This window comes from Gallus gallus, chromosome 6 (assembly GCF_016699485.2).
Source record: "Gallus gallus isolate bGalGal1 chromosome 6, bGalGal1.mat.broiler.GRCg7b, whole genome shotgun sequence".
Taxonomy (NCBI): domain Eukaryota; kingdom Metazoa; phylum Chordata; class Aves; order Galliformes; family Phasianidae; genus Gallus; species Gallus gallus.
The window spans coordinates 28,657,278-28,674,971 of NC_052537.1; the positions used below are offsets into that span (position 1 = coordinate 28,657,278).

The window sequence follows — 17,694 nt, forward strand, 5'->3', positions numbered from 1 at the left end:
TGTCTGTGTGAGGAAAGAGGGTACAAGAAACAGGACTAGAATAGCACTTTCTCTTCACACCTTCCCATTTAGGTAATCTGCACTTAAAAGACATCCAGATGAAAGGCTATGACCCAATCTATCTATTCTCCCTGATTTTGCCCAATACATTCTTGAATCTCCAAGAAATCTCTTCAATTGAATCTCTCTCTCTCTTTTGGGCTTAAAGGCCCAAAGTAACGAACGTTACACCGCAGTCAGACATTTGTGCAAACCCTCTGCCTCCCCATCCTGCAGACATCGTGTATTTTCTCAATCACTCTATTGTTACAGATGAATTTAAGCCACAAATGACAGTTTCCAACCTGCCACTGCATTCCTTGGCTGTCTTCCCAAAACTGATGATATGGGCATTAATGGGGCGAGAGCTTTCCAGAGCAACTTCTGGGACCATTAACTTAATTCACAAATGCCTGACTTCAGAAGATTTGCAGGTGCAGACAGCCTGAGCTGTCTGAACTATTAACCCAAAGATGCTAACTACTCTGGATCCCGTTACACAAATCCAATCCACTGAGTCATTCTGTCTCTTAAATACGTTGATACTCATAATAAACTAGGCTGATCAGATTACAGGCCTACAAGGACAGGAAAAATGAAGGCACAGACATAATCTTGATTTCTTCTCCTTATTACAGCAAAGCAGCCAATACATCAGAAACTAAGTAGGTAAAGTCCACAATAGGCTTTTTAAAAATGCTAATGAAAATGAAAATAAAATTAAAAAAACCCCACCCCAACAACATAGAAATAGTGACAAGTACTGGATTCTGAAAGGCTTTATACATTCCATCAGACTTTCTAACAAGTTAACCTTGAATGCTTCTTAAAGTATTCCCTGTGGACTGAGATGTTACATACACAAAACACTCATGTGCAGCGTAAGGCTGTGGATATTGAATGAGGTCCAAAGGCAGTCTCCAATTCAGACAGTTCAGCACTCAGCAGGAGCCTATATGCCTCTCTGCATTTTCTGCCTTGCACAATCAATATCATATATACAGAGGAATAGGGATTTTATCAGCATTTGGTAAAATAATCCCAACTTCTGAGCACTCCTGAAGTTCTTCAGCAAAATGAAGGTCAGTGGATCTGTTTGTCAAAAGAAATTTCAAGTGTATTTCATTTAATGAATGCATCAAGTTTGATGTCCTGGGAACTGCTCCCGGCCAATGAGACATAAACAATTTCTAACAGGACTGAATCACTGCTGGAGAGCATCCTCTCCAAACAGGAAGGCAATGACTTAAAAAATGCAACTGAAATGTGGAAACATAGGAAAAAAGTTCTGGGCTCTGCTCGTCTAATGCAACTAAAGAATATCTTTGCTGCATTACAGAGCTCAGTTTTTCAGTAGGTAGATGGAATTTCCTGAAATAAAATTCATAGCTTCTCAAAAGGCATTCAGTGGGGTAGCCAAGCAGCTATATAGTCTGAAGTGAAAAGAGCATAGGTCCTGTTATATTATTATTATTATTCTCCCCTGAGATAACACATCTGAGATCAGATCATGTCTCATGAGATGTCATCCAAATGCCCAGACATGAAACTGAAACTACACCATGGTCAAAACCTTTCTTAACTTCAGTTAACTGCCAAAATGTCTGTACATCAATGTTGTCATATAAAGCAGTAGTTAAGATCCAGGAAAAACATATATTGGGAAAGCACCACGGCACGTGAACAACAAAAACTGTCACATATTCACACCTGTACAGCTTCAGCTTCTGTCCTTCCATCCTGGCCTTTGAGGTGTGTGTTTTAGGACAGAAGGATGTAACCCCCATGCTCTAACCAAGTGCTACACACCGCATTGCCATAAGCAACAGCTGCTAATCTGTGGATGTTGTGTGGTTACTGTAGCAGTGCCTCAGGCTTCTCATGTTTGTATCCCTTAATTTGCAGTTAATTCACAGCTTTGGCCAGTGATTTCTACTAGCACGATTCATTGATTCATCAGTCAATTACAAAGTACTGGGGCAAACTTCTGAATCTACAGGGGATGAAGTATTCAGATACCCGGCCTTATCCAGCTCTCAGGCTACTAAATACACATCCAGTAACATCAACGGTTGACCCCACACCCCAGAATCCCTTACAGTTAGTTTACTGCACAGAACTTCTCAGCTGCACGCAAGCTGATGTGCTGTGCCCCAGAAACCCAACACAGGCACCTGCACACACAGCCACAGGACTTCAAAGTCAAGGAGCAATGGCTGGACTAGACGATCTTTGTGGTCTTCTCCAGCCTTAATGATACTACGACTGTGCTTTTAGACACCACCCCCTGCCTAACTCTGTCCACCTACTTCCCCTACAGGACTAACTTGTATTTTCTGGGGGCTTGCAGAGCTCTAGCCTGATTTAACAAATGTTTTCCTCCTTGGTAAACGTGAGAGCATAAGATTTCCTATTACTCATACCTTCACTTCTGCCTGCTTTTCAGAACAACAGTGAACAAGAGCCAGAAAGGACAATAACAAGAATCCCACCAGGAGCACTCACATGCCAGTGGGTCTGGTACAGGAAGAACTAATTACCAACAGACATTTTTATTGGCCAAAAGACACAATTAAGTGCATTTTTGTTGCATTACATTTGCACAGCTGCATTCACTCACCCTCCATTCAAAGATATCTCAGCAATCACCTGACAAGCAGTGATTAAACATGCAGAAAGCTTTTCTATTATCATTTAAGCACAAAAAGCCCTGCTATGTAGCTTAAGGAGTGCTTTAAAGGGTATTTTCTTTATTTTTCACAATAAAGAGATGTAATGGCTCTTTGATTGACAAATCGAATCAAAAATTGATTCCCACCATGACTTGAGGAGGATGACCTGATTTCTTAACTCTCCTAAGGACCAAGGAGCAGCACAAAGAATAACCCAGCCTCATCTCCAAACCCCTTAAGGAATGCCATGAATTGTAAAACAGGAACTGCAGCAGTAGCTGACCATTTTTCCGTGAAGCTTTATTTTAATTACTCGCAGAGGTCACAGAACCCTTCACCCTGTTTGATGTAGGGGATAATATCAAATTCCATTGTTTCCTTCTCTGCAGGCTCCTGTGATCTCACAGGCGGGTGGAACAGCACAAACACTAGGGAGACCAACATTTGCTTTTAAAAACATCCTGGCCCAAGCTGTCCACTCGCTTTTCCCAGGCTCTTATCTGTCCAGCAAGTCACAAATGTCTGTGCTGAGATACAAAAATAAAAGCGCGGCTCCTCTGCTTCCAAAAGACCTCACAATCTCTACTGATTTTCTCTTCATAGCAGTGTCACAGCTGCCCCCAGGCCCAGCCCCCAGCAGCCCCTACCAGCCGGAGCGGAGCAGCACACGAGGGGACGTGGGAAATGGAGCGTGAGGCCCTGACCCTAAATCTGAGTGACAACTTGCATGCAAGAGACATGGAAGACCCTCAGAGCCTTCCATTGATGGCTGTGCTTTCTCAAGCAAGCCAGAACTGCAGCTGCCCTGCTGCTATGAACGCCTGCACTGTTAATTCAGGCCCGCTTTCTGATTTTTATACAAAAATACTTCCCAGCATCCCAACAGTGACTGCCAGTGTCACACTATTATATCCCTTAGCAGATGGACAGTATTAAACTCTGCAACATAGTAGTGTCAATTTCATCAGCATACAGTCTTATTATATGCATTAGTTATTAATAATAGCAATGCAATTATTAGCTGCTCAAAATATAACTTTTCCTCACAGCAAAGATGTGAGTTATGCTTCTGGCCAAACCCCTTCAGGCTAGACAACTGCAATCAGTCCTCCTGGCAGCTGAGTATCAACTGGGCTTACTTTACAGCAAGGTCCCAGCCACCACTTGTGACTGGGCTATCAGCTCTGCCTCGAGCTCTCACCTTCCTGCTGCATCCAGTGATGTGCAAAGGTGAAATACGCTTAACTACAGATTATATTCCTTATGGCAGCCATTTATCCTGTCCTCGTGGAGCAAGTCCACATATTGCTTACACACTACCACAGTAAGAACTTATATTATCTATAAAGAAACAGCAGGAAGATGATACTGCAAAGAAAGGGATGACACTCAACTAAGAAAGGTACCCACAGAAGCTCAAAGTGACCCGTGAGAGTACTCTGGTCTGTACAGAGAAGCAAAGCAATAGCAGATACAGGTAAGTTACTGACAGCCAAAATTTCTGTCATCTCCATTAGGATCCCAGGTTACACTTATGCACAGAGAAATCTAACCCCATTGACTAACCGTGCAGTCAATCAGAGACTATTCAGAGAAAATATATGTACTGGCTGGTGTTAAGATATGTGTATATCCTGCAAAGAAGCAGAACTGTTGAATGTGTGGTGCAGTGTTTACACTTGTAGTGTCTTGTAGTGAATGGGCATGGGAATGGATGGCACCTTAACTGGTCTTGGTCTTCTCACTGCTCAGCAATGCCAAAGATGCTTTTCTCATATTTGATACTGTTTTCTGGGCAAGATTTTTTAAAATTGCTGTTTGCTATGTGTCTACACTTATAAATGAAGAGACTGGAACAATTAGTACTTGAGAGTCTTAAAATATACATATACAGCTAGGCATTTGTCTGACAGATGGATGTGTTAGCAGGGGAGAGATACCTCGGGGCTGACTTCCTCCTGCCCACAGCATGAGGTACCTCTGCTGCTGGCCCAGACAAGAAGATAAACCCCTTCCTTGCAAATCTGCTGATGACTCAATGCTTGTTTTGCTATCTGAATCCAACGAGTATGCTTGAATAGCCTAATGCAATATAGAACGCCTGCAAATCAAGCAAGCAGGGCCCTGGAAGATTGAAGGCCATGCTGCGGGCAACAGCCACCGAGGGAGGCAGCTGGAAGACATCATTAGTAACATCCCAGAAAAAAACTCTCAGGGTACCTGACACAGCCAGTTCTTCTGCTCATTTGTTGTATACAAAGAATATGAAGGCAAAGCAGAAGAGAGGTTCTGCTTCTGATCGTATACTGCACTGTCACTATTGTAATACTGCCAAGTGGGCATGTGGAGCTACAGAATAGGAACGATGTGAGCTGTGAACTAGAAGGACTCAGAACCCACCACTGCTCGGAGAGAGGCTTCAAACAGTGACTGGATCACAATGGAAAAGTCATTAAAAGCAAAGAGAAGAGATAATAGCAGGAAAGAGAATGAGTTTTTCGATCCCACTGAAAACAAACCTACAACAACCGTGGTATCATCATCAAGTTAAAGTTTGACAAATTTAACCTCTGAATAAGATGAAATTGCAACAGCAGAGGTAAATTTAAACAGCAAGAGTGTAAATCTGTGATTTTACAATCACCCTGCAGTCCCCATGACAAAGCAGGAAATTTTCCCAAGTGATAAGCTTTCACTTGTTTATTTTAGGGAAAAGCTCTGATTTTGAAAAGAGAAGGTCAAGTAGGATGCTTTTAGCAGTCTCTGACCTTAAAACCCATTCCAGTGGCTTTATAAAGACAGAACCCATTACAGAGACTGCTCATAGGAAGCACAGGTTCAGACCAGACCAGCAGAATACTTACAAGCAGCATCAGAGAAATTTCTAATAGAGTTAAGTCAGTTTGCACTGAAAATTTACTCCTCCAGCTGCCTCAGCAAAGCAGCAACATCCCCAGGACAGCGGGAGCTTTGCTGCTAGAAGCCAGCTTCTGTTGATGTGGTTGGTGGCTCAGCAGCCAGTCCAAACTCAGAGGCAAGGCGAGCTGCATCAGGACCTGAGCTGCTGCTGGGGCTGCACCCGGGGCTCTGCAGAACAGGCCTGGCTGGAAGAACAGTCCTGTGCAGGGCTCAGCAAAACTCCTGCCAGCCTGCTCTGCGGGCAAGTGCAAAGTGCTTCCTCTTGACGATGCATGTGAGAGTGTGAGATGGAGCAGCTCACCACGGATCAAAGTTAACTATATACCCAATAACTGTAGATGACTTTCTTGCTAATCTAACACAAAAACGTCTTCCCAGTTTTCTGTCAGAATGTCGCTGGGGAGCCATACAAGCTCTGGCATGCAATTCAGCCAAGCCTTCTCTCTGCTTCGATGTCTGCATTCAGTTCAGAGGGAGTGTCCCAAAAACAACAGAGAAATAAAAGTTGGGAAGGCCAAAGGAGGGGGAAGAGAAATTGAGCATGAGGTCACACACAGTACATCAGTAGAAAATAACAAGAGAACATAAAACAAAGGTAGCCTGCAAGAAACTAAGTGGAAATAAAGCACTCAACATGTGCTTATTTGTACCTGGTAGATTTCCAGATTATTCTAACAGCAAAATACAGCAGGACTGAATGTAATAAGGAACTTCTTTTTCTTTTGGGGACTATAGTCTGCTTTCGTAGCCAACTGATCCCAGGTGGCACTGCCAGTCCAGCACTCTGGCCCTGTAGTGCTATAAAAAGTATTAAAAAGTGTTTTATCTTAGGTTAACTGCAATGTTACCTGCTACCTGGGGAAAAGTATGCGAGCATGCTTTTGAATCATAGCTGGTATGAACAACACAGCAGTGTATGCTTGTCAGAGCCAAGATATGGGAATTTTACTCCCTACATCGTTTCCTTTACTCCCCTATCAAACCAAGGTTACCAGTTACTACAGAAAAACTGTTCCAACAAAATAACTATGACAGAGCATATTAACATTGTAATGAACAGGATATAAAGTAAAAAGGCATGTCTAAATTTGCTGCCATTCAAGTTTCATTTGAGTACTGCATCTCCAAAACTGCCCCATGGGCAGCAGTTCAAGCAGACTTCTCAGCAGCACCCTTGAAGTTCTTGCTGCCTCTGTCATTGCTCAGAAATCTCCTCATTGCTCAGAAAATAACAGTGTTCATCCAGGACATAACTACTTTGCAGAAACAGATCCATCTATCTATAAGTGTAACAAATCTCTCTCTCCAAATCCCACAGGTGAAGTCAAATGCTTAACACTTTCACTCACACCCATGTGCAATTAAACCCTGCTGATTTTATGCTCCAGCTGGTCACCAAAGCACCAGTTCAGTAAAGACAGCCAGGTGTTGATTCTCCAAAGTCCTCTTTTTAATTTTTTTTTTTTAAACTTATTTTTTATTTTTATGAAGGAATTATCTTGACACAGCAAACTGAAGAGAGAACTGATCCTCACAGAGGGGACACAAAGTGCAGTACCTGGTTGCAGCCAGTTTCAAATGCGTGACAATCACAGACTTGCCCCAACAGGCTCTTCCTCACCTCTCAAATTGCAAACCTGCTCCTGCTGCATTCTTCCCACCAATTGCTTTTTACTGGGGACAGGTGTATGTCCTGTCCTGCTCTTCTACAAGTCAGCAGCAAACTCTCCACCAATAGCAGAACTTAAAAATGAAAGACCACCATCCTGCAAAAGATCTTTCACTGGGATCTCAGTCCAGGAACAGTAAAAATTAAACTGGCTGAAGTAACTTTGTAATAGGAAGGCTGTGGATGCTCCATCTCTGGAGGCATTCAAGGCCAGGCTGGATGTGGCTCTGGGCAGCCTGGTCTGGTGGTTGGTGACCCTGCACATAGCAGGGGGGTTGAAATCAGATGATTGTTGTGGCCCTTTTCAACCCAGGCCATTCTGTGATTAATAAAGCAATGTAGGGAACATGTTCCCTACAGCAGGGAAAAACCACCTGTCTTAAGCACCTGTTGCATGCTGCTACAATGCAAGCAATAATTACACTGCACAAAGGTAGCATTTGGTTGCAAGGAACTTTATACTCATAAATTAATCTAATGAAATGTTTTTCTAAGGATTTTGATCAGCTTGCTAAAGCTTTCAGTAACATCTGGTGCACGAAACGCCCAAGAGAATGTTCAACACAAACAAAAAGGAGAAAGCTATTGTCCTAGGCAAAACGTATCTTGGTCAGCAAAACTGTACTCAAGAAAGCAATAAATCATATTTTTATAAGCACCTGCAAGACTTCACAAGTCCCTTTGTGGCAATAAGGAAGTTTTAATTGGTAATTTCTTAATTTCTTCAAATTACTTGTTGCAACTTGCTCTTCTTATTCACCGCCTCATACATCCTCTTAACATCCCTCCCTTTTCTATTGATGTTTGAATTGACTGAAGGATGGTTTCAACACTGCTGCTGGGAAGTCAATGCCTTGTGATGGTAACGCCACAGCAACTCAACTTCTGTCAAAGCTCCATCAACTTCAGATAATCTCTTCTGCTATCTTTCTATGCCAAGCTTTTTCCAAGCACAGGTATCCCTCCTGCCAAGTTTGATCTTTCCAGTTTCAAAAAGCAAAGGCACCAAAATCCTGTTTGAAAGAGTTTTACATCAAGCAACTTCAGTTGTTCTTCTGGAATTATATTAACTGTAGATTTCTGACCCTGTGCATGGTGTTGCGTTCTGTGCAATGACATGAGCACATTTTTCATCAGGGAAGTACAGGTTGAATTAAATCTATGCTGCACAGCACAGACAAGCTGCCAGAACCACATACCCAGATCCCTGAGTTATTATTAAACTTCTCACTTCCCCATTTCTACACAAACAAACACACATCAAACACAAAACCAGCATCACCAATGTTCGATGTAAACTGATAAAACACGTTTCTGAGCTCAAAGGCAGGGAAACTGCAAACAAACTGACTGCATTGCTATGCAGCAATCCTCCAGAAGCAAGCAGAAGATCCAACATACTATATTAAGAAATATTTGACATAAAGCAGTGTATTGTTCTTCCATGCATCTGCACTCAGCTGCATTGAGAAACGGCTCTGTGCTGTGCTCATCTATCCCTGGCAGTTTAAAAATACTTTAGCTACACTCTGCATGTAAAACATGAGATTACACACAGCCTGTGAAAGGAATCCTACTGGAGCACGGGAATAACAGTACAAACATTCTCCTCTGGTAGCACTGACAAGCTATTCAGCCGCATCGCAAAGCTGCCTCCCCCTCCCCGAAAATAAAACCTATTTCCTTCTAGTTCAGACCCAGACTCACACAAAGACATTTACCTTCTGAGAACCGCTCAGTGTGAATCCATGTCTCCCCACACCTCTGCCAGCGGGACCCCAGGCGAGGCACAGACAGCCCCCAGCCCCAGCAGCTGCACGCTGTGCGCTCTGACAGAGCTCGGCCAGCCCACTGCGAGGGAAGGAAAAGGGGAAGGATCCCGGCCCAGGCAGGGGCAGGACCGTTTCTCATCGCTGGTGTGTCACTGCTTAATGCTGATAGAGCTCCCAGCGTTCTTCCCTCGGGGACAGGTGTCCACCGAGTGTGAAACCGGCGCTCTCTGGCTCTGGAAGTTATTAAGTGGTACTTTCACAGCTCCTGAAGAATTTATGCAGCCCTCCTGGGTGTTAGTCTAGTTTTGTCAGAAATATTTAGTTACGCTGAGACTGTGTTCTGGTTCAGGTTAATGCAGGAAGGTGCTGCTCTCCCTGCACATATATCCCCCTGCACCCTCAGAGAAGCCTTCAGACTCACACTGTAATGTCTGATCAGTGCACAGTGGGCCCTGCAAGCCGACCTACCTGATCTCTTATCAGGTATTTACCAGCATCAAAAGCCCTGTGCTCTGCTGTATGTACCTGCTGCCTATGGCAGCAAATGCAGAGCAAACAATGGCAGCACGTGCTGCTGCTGCTTTCTCAGCACTCACCTCGGGATGTATAGGCAACACATTCATGTTTTCCCATTTATTTTAAGAGCAGTAAAACTAAACACAAAGTAAATCACAGAACTGACAAGGCATGCACTGTGTGCCTCTGCTTCTCATGTGCTGCACAGCCTCCTGCTGCTGCATTTCCATGCTGTGGGAAGGCGATAGCACTGACTGGGAGCCACAGCTGACAGCAAATTCTCTCCCAAGCCTACAAGGTGTGTGGTGATATGAAAGCAATGTTGCATTACAATTATAATACGATGTTCAGCAATTTTCCTCATAACCACTTTAACACACAACCAAAACAGAACTCTCTTGGACCCACCATAACACCAGCCTTTGTTCTGCATTGCTTCCTTTATAAAAGCTCTTTAACATTTCAAGTCACCCTGACCTGATTTACTAGAACAGATTGAATAACCAGAACCTGGTAAATGACACATTTTGTGATACTCCTGGATAACTGCTAAGAAAGCAGCCCTGTTCAACATTCAGTTCAGCCGAAGAATTTGTTTGCCTTTCATTCAACACTTCTAAATAGAATTAAAACACATCTATGCTTGTTTTAAGAGATGCTCTGTGTGGTTCCTCAAGAGGTGTAAGAATGCAGGACCAGACACATGAATACAGTGCAGCGCAGAACTACAGCCTATATGGCACAGATCTTTGCAAGACAAAGATAACGATTTCATGTGAGCTTCTAAATCTAGCCCTGAAATCAACACTTGAACAAGCACACAGGCTTCTCTGGCTCACATTCTTTGCCTTTAAATATGGATCCACTTTCCTTATACAACCATAGCAGCCTTTTCTCTCTCTTCTTGTTTTTAAACTATTATTAATTTCTAATTAGCATCTCTGAACTACATGCAGTACAGATTAAACATCTTTAAATTCTGGCACGTTAAAGCAAGAGCAGCTAGAAGTACTGAGCTTCCTTCATGGTAAATGCAACCTCTTAAACATACGCAATCTCTTTTTCATAAGGGGAAGGGAAGTCCAGCATAAATAACTGTATTGAAATACGTAAAACTTGACCACGCAGGGTGAAGTCAAAGGAGACTTCTGGTTCCCTGGCATTTATCTTTTCAGGGCCATCTGTTAAAATGGCATTATGCCGCTGCCTACAAGGTGGCATGCAAGTTTCAGCAGGGCTCAGGAAACAGCCCACCAGAACAGGAAATCAAGCCATGCATTGCCAGGAAAAAACACAGGATGATTTTATATTTGCTAATGAAAAACAAGCAAGTAGCATTAAAAAAATAAATGGGTAGAGTAGCCAGATGGTTGTGGGCTTTGGCAGTAGATATAGTAGATGTATATGCCTTGATCTCTAGATCACGAGGTCAAATACATAGCATATACAGCAAAAAACAATAATACTATAGAAAAAACACCCTCACAAAAGAAAACTGGTGGAAATTTGCACACCTGATTCTCATTTTCAGGCTTTGTTTGATTTCATGCAAGTTATTCACCTGTTTTTGCCTTGTTGTCTTCTTTCTGCAGAACTAAAAGGAGCTTAGGAACTACTTAGGAGCTTCATAAAACACTTTAGATAAGCCCAAATGATATGCATGAGTATAGGCATGATCCACTGTTCTCTGAAGTCAATGGAAAGCTTCTCAGTGATTTAACATTTTAAATCAAGCCCTAGAGGAATAACTATATTGTGTATGAAAAACATATTAGACAAAAATGATTTAAGCCAGTGTCTTTAAAATAGCTAAGTACATGCAGAAGCTCACACTTCTACACTGAGATTTGGAGGATTAGGATCAGATGGGCATCTTTCAATAGGCAAGCCTTGAAGCTATGAAAACAATAGCGTAGTGGAAGGTGTAATGATAGTGAGGGCTGCCTTTTATACCATCATTGTTTGACAATAAGTGTGTTTCACTGTACTTAAAAGGAAATCAGGATTTTTTCCACAAATAAAGGTCTCTTTCTGCTGGAAAAACCCAAGGAGGAACACTGATCTGTGTTGCCTTGACAACGGTATCCTGAAATACTCAAGTATTAAAGTATCTGTACTCTAGAGAAAGTTGCAACACCCATTTCTCATCAGACACCACATTCACTGTGGTAGTATGCAGACCCATCTATTATCTGCAGCTATTTGTCACACAAAGTTATGCACAAAATAACATGAGAAATATCTGATTTGACTTAAATGCACATAATATTTTTACAGCTATTGAAATCTGTCAGAAATAGTTCAAAAAAAAAGGAATTTCTTCCATGATACGTGGATGCTAGCAAAATAAATGGTAGTTTTTCTAGTAATGGATTTTAAAACTGAGCAGAGAAATTATTTTTTACAGAATGGCTGGAGAAACTCAGCCCTCCCAAGGCCTGAACTCAAACTTGAGGCACTGAAACAGGTTGACCTGAAAAGCTGTGGGTGCCCCACCCCTGGAGGTGCTCAAGGCCAGGTGGGATGGGGCTCCGAGCCCTGATCTGGTGTGTGGCAACCAGCCCACGGCAGCAGGCTGGAACTGGACGTGATTTACGATCCGTTCCAACCTAAGGAATTCTACATTCTATGAAACATCAGCTATTCCAACCCAGTTTGCTGCCGGTGCCCTCTGGGATGAGGTCTCTTTGGCTCCCATCATCTTCATCAGTGGTCCTCTCCCTTACTGACTGCTCGGTGGAGAAATTTGAAGGCGTGATTTTTCAGAGGTGCTAAGCAACAGTGAGGGACAGAAGCAACCAGGAGCTGCAAATCTGAGATGTTGCACAGCATCTCATATTTTCTTTCAAGAATTTTAACTCTTACTCAAGAAGCAGATAGCATCAGCCTCCGCAAAGACAGCTCAGTTTCATGTTTTCATGTTTCTGTAGTTTTCCTGCTTTTCTATAAACTTTCCATTTAGGAAAACCAGCACGCTGCTGATTGCTTCTGATCCACGAGAGGGAAGTGTTTGCATATAAATGTGCCACATACCTCCCTCCAATCTGCAAATCATCTCTTCAGATGAAGATCATGAAATAGTATATATTGCTCCTGACAGAACAAATATTTAATTGACAAGCAGCCCTGACTGCTTCTGATCTCCCAGCTCCTTTGTTACCCAAGGATTTATGTCATGCACTGACCCCTTCCTCTAAACTACCTTTTCTGCTCAGTGAGGACACGTATGCTGATATACGATTTTCTCACCTTAAGTTTCCACTTACTACGCCTTTAGTCTAATTTAAAGACATTAGTACTGCCCCTTTAAAAATGTGATATCTGACAGTGTAAAAGACTTCTAAGGAGGAGACAAGAAACTAGCTCATAGTTCCATTAACTACTGTGTATTATTGAACATTAGTTGTATCTTCTCGGCATCTTTTCAAGTGCAGCCCAATGAAAAGAAGTGCTTAAATGCCTCTCCTGTACCTGCATTCCCAGATGATACCAGTAGAGCTGTATTCACAGACTATCCATGCTGCTAACAGTTATACCAATGTCCAAATGGCCTCCTTGACTGAAAAATACTTCATTTTTTGGTGAAAGTCTCTAAGAACTTGCCCAGTCTACACCTGCCACATCACAGTCAGTTTCAAACATCATGTAAACAAGTCAGGAAACAGCTGTGCTATATGAGCAAGTCAACTTCTACAGGTTTTACTGTTTGGTCTTCCTTGCATATTGAGAACTGCTGCTGCCCTCTACTGTATTATTATGGGCTGTGTCTCAGATAATCATCACAAATGGTAAGACTAATTTCTGTTTGAACCACAAATTTAGATGATTACATATTAAATATTTCCATATTTGTAACATGAAAGGGTCTGTTTTTAATTCATGAACATTTTCTGACTCTGCAGAAGCTAAATCAAATGGAAAACCTTTTACCTCTATTTTCTCTAATTTTGACCCTTACATAAGGTTGGATGCCTTTTCCATTACATTTCAGCAAAACGTTGTCTATGCTTCTTATAATAAACAGCCATCAGAAGAGAAAGAACTACGGGGAGAGAAACCAACTTTGGGCCCAAACAACTGCATCAAGGTTCTGTATGGGACACAAAGTCTCCGACAACCTGAACTTTAGCGTAGGATATGATGACAGGTTATGATGAGTCCTAGTTCAGTTCAACTAATCTTTTCCCACCTTCAGCTGATTCAGCTCTGAAAGGATATAGCTCAAGATCCTTTCAGAAAGCTAGGTTTCTTTCTCATTGATACTAGAAAGAGCAACAGGAATGCAGCTTTTCTCTATTCACATCCACTCCACAAAAGGCTCCAAACCCAGCTCATTTCTTCACGGCTCTCCACAGAGAATCTTCCCTTTTATTATTTTCATCTCCATGCTTCTAAGTAGACAGCACTGCTTTGAGCAACAGATTGGATAAGTTCCGAGTAATGCAATAACAGCAGGAATAGCATCTGAAGTTATTTTAAAATTATTTTATGCTTCCCAGTCTCACAAATCTAATCACTTCTCTCCAGCAGTGCCTCCCACTCCAACTGTACTGTCACCAATTCATAATACTAAACTAAAAAACTCATCAGTAGATGGGAATAGATAAGCAGATGGTAGTAGATCTCCAGATAAAAGCCAGAGACATGGCCTTTCTACTCAAGGGAAAGCTCAGACTGTTCTCATTATTTATCTATATGAGTCTAAAAGAATTAGGTACATGTTGTAAAGGAGGCAGACTCAGAGCATGGCTAACTGAAAAACTGTCTTCCCTCTCAGTGGAAGTAGTGACAGCTGCACTGGGTGCCCGTGTGCTCTCAGAGCTCCATTTGGGGGCAGCCAGCCTGGTTAATATTCCGAAACCTCCAGACTAGAAAGTCAATGTTACCACTCCACAACAAAACAAACTTCTCTGATGAGGGCTGATAAAGTCATACACTTCTAGTAGGTGAAGACAAAGAAAAGAACCTGCAATACACCCTCAAGAGCAAATTCCAGCTGCTTTTATTTCAGTAACTCTTTCAGGACTATTTTTTGCTATTCCCTGAAAAAACATATCCAGTTTCTTCTTCAAAAAAATACACCTGTAACTGAAGTTCTTTCTACTTCTCACATTTCTTCAACTTATTTTATTATGCAAAGGGTATTTCTTTTTTCCCCCAGGGAGGGCTGAGTATTAAACATCACTGAAGTAGCAATCAAGCTATACAAGCCCAGCTCCAGACCTAAGTCTGAAGGTCACGTTCTTTCCATTGAACATTCTATCCTATGTGGAGGAGGCAGCAGTTTCGTTTCTCTTATCTCAATGAAAATAGCACAAGGAAAGACCCCTGCATTTTTGCCCATTAAACATTTTTGTGATGGCATAAAGGAATGCATGCACAGTTCAAGGATTCCACCTCACAAGGACTAGTTGCAGCCATGGGAGATAGTAGCGACAGCATAACATATGCAACTCTGAAGGGATTTGGCCAGATGCAAAGAGAACACTGCTGTCTCCAACTAGAAGTCAACAAAAGATACATAAAAATATTTCTGAAAGTGAGTACTTTTACTCTAAAATCAGCAGTAAAACCTTCCTAGGAGAAGTTTTTGCATTCTTTGTGGTTGTGTGAAGACATAGTGGGATATGGCCCAAATCTGAAACTCCAGTTTACAAAGCACTTACCTCTAGTACTTTCCCTGTAATGAATTGGTGACATGCTTCACACTTGACTCCAAAAAGAACCTGATAGTCCTTTTCACAATAAGGAGCACCATCTCTGAAAAAGAAAAGCCACAAAGCATAAGCCACTTTTAATAAACAGGTTACAGCATGACTTAGTTTCTTCCCTTGTCTTCATTGGCATTCCTACAAACAGCAACAGCCAACCAAATAGGAGAGATTTCAAAAAATGCATGTTGTAGTAAAAGAAGGAAGAAAAGAAATCATATTCTCATCAGTGATTTATAACTATCCCTTAAGGTTCCACCTGGGAAACACATCCTGCACAAACCACTGAAGTAAATTTCATTCTTAAAAACAGTCTTTCTAAATCACAGAATGGCCTGGGTTGTAAAGGACCACAATGATCATCTCGTTTCAACCCCCCTGCTACGTGCAGGGTTGCCAACCACCAGACCAGGCTGCCCAGAGCCACATCCAGCCTGGCCTTGAATGCCTCCAGGCATCCACAACCTCTCTGGGCAACCTGTTCCAACCTAAAGCTATAGGTGGTACAATTCCAGAACAAAGAGAAATCAGTGGAACTTTGTCTATGGGGATGAGTGGAGACCACTCAGCAAAGAAATCTGGTAGTGTGCAAAGAAAGTAAGCAGTTGCTTATTTGTGTTGAGAAACAGTTCCAGGTCAATCACATCATCATATTTACTCTCTTCCAAGCAAAAGCAAACAGTAGGCAGGTTCCAACCTTTTCCCTCAGCATCAATGTTGAAAAGTAAAATAGCACAAAGCTGTATCCACCTAACACAGAAAACTCACGTAGAAATTCCCTCAACCCCTTATGGCAACGTGGAGCTATAGTCCCTTCCATACTGGTGTAAAATACAGACTATCACCATCTTCCAGTTGCTCTTTCCAGTATACTTCCCCTTTCCATCTTAGATCTAATTGAGAGCAAAGATTTTGGTGCATATGAAAAGATAATCAAAACTGGATTTTGAAGGTTGAACTTCGCTGGAAGGTCTTCCCCTTTGGCAACAAGAACTCACGCCAGGAGTGCAGGAGAGATGCAGAGGCTACTTACTTGCTGATGTATTCCCCAGTCAGGACCTTCCCACAGGCCTTGCACTTAAAGCACCCCAGGTGCCACTGCTTATCCAGAGCTAGCAATGCTTGTCCATTTTTTATGTCTCTTCCACAACCAGCGCAATCTGCAAATAAACAAACAATTGCATTTGTTGTCAGTTATCTGGTTCATTGATCTTCATTAACCATGCAGCAATTGCTACAGTTGGTAAGCAAAGAGGAAAATTAGACGGCAGTGCAAAGATGCATCTTCCTCTCCTCAGAGACTGCCAGGCCTTGTACAGACTTTTTCAGTATAGGCAATCAGCAGAGGACAAAAAGACTCTCTTCTGTTTTTCATGCTGTGTTTCAATGACTGCCAGGCAAGCTGAGTACAAACCTCAGATTCTGCTTGGGAGGAGCTTCATAAACCACCACTTAGAAAAAGACCTACCTTCTAGAGAAATCAGCTTTTCTCAGATCCAGAATGCTTCAGTGGTGCTGGGAAGGGAGCTCTGCACTCCCCGTTGGGTGGCAGCAAAGCCCACACGTCCACCCTGATAGTGAGTGGTGGCACATCCCGGCCAGGGAACAGGCAGAGTGTTTTTTAGCAAGGGACTGAGGTGAGGGTGACAGCAGCATGACCGCACTAAATGCTGTATGACAGGGCATATTGTGATACAGCAGCAGGTGTGGAAAGCAGCAGCTCTCATAGTCTTTAATAGGCACGAGGACTCTCACTCAGGGATGTTAGTACTACCTGGCAGTCACGGCTCAGTTTTCTCCGTGATTCAGGAAGACAACTTGAAGGCAGACAGCAAACCTGAAGGCCAGAGCCAGCAAATGCCCTCCAACCCTGAGGACGCCACAATCTCTCACATCAAGTCAGAAAGCTGCTTCAGCCCCGAGCTCCCATTCCTCTCCATTCAGATATAAGATACTCAGATTTCCTGGTCAGATCTGAAGAGACTGATGAGGGAAGCAGCACTGAACTGCAGGCACTGTGCTAGAGCTTTTGTGCCTGGCCGCAGGGGATGGAGGGAAGGGAAGGCCTGCAAGAGCAGTGAAGCAGAAAGGGAATGCCCATCAACTGAGACATGCTTGGAAGCCACAGAGGAGACAGCCCGGAACAAACCTTTTCCTGTATTTTATGATCTGAAAATCAACGCCCCTTTCATGAATGTAACATTCTTTCCACATGCCTGAAACACCAACAAATAGCCACAAACCAAGACCAGTTCCAGCTGACCGAACAGGTACAGTCTGCGCACCATCTCCTCATGACTTCACAGCCCAGGTAACACCATATCTTGCAAAAGGGTGAGTCTAAGCTTATTATCACAACTGAAAGGAAGAGGAACCACTCCTTTTGATGCTGAGGG

The 17,694-nt window shown here is 42.7% G+C and overlaps 1 protein-coding gene across 22 annotated transcripts in view; it reads right to left on the reverse strand.

Moving 5' to 3' along the window:
- ABLIM1 (actin binding LIM protein 1) overlaps positions 1-17,694 on the reverse strand; it is a 182,314-nt gene that overhangs the window by 51,171 nt on the left and 113,449 nt on the right. For 19 of the 22 annotated variants that reach the window (NM_001159363.3, XM_040702464.2, XM_025151632.3 and 16 more), the window contains 2 exons: positions 16,332-16,458; positions 15,254-15,347 (listed from right to left, as the gene is read on the reverse strand). In NM_001159363.3, coding sequence (NP_001152835.1) covers positions 15,254-15,347; positions 16,332-16,458 — 221 coding nt within the window. Of the gene's footprint in view, positions 1-9,020; positions 9,150-15,253; positions 15,348-16,331; positions 16,459-17,694 lie in introns of those variants that run through there. The other 3 variants (XM_040702472.2, XM_040702470.2, XM_040702471.2) reach the window with 1 other exon arrangement.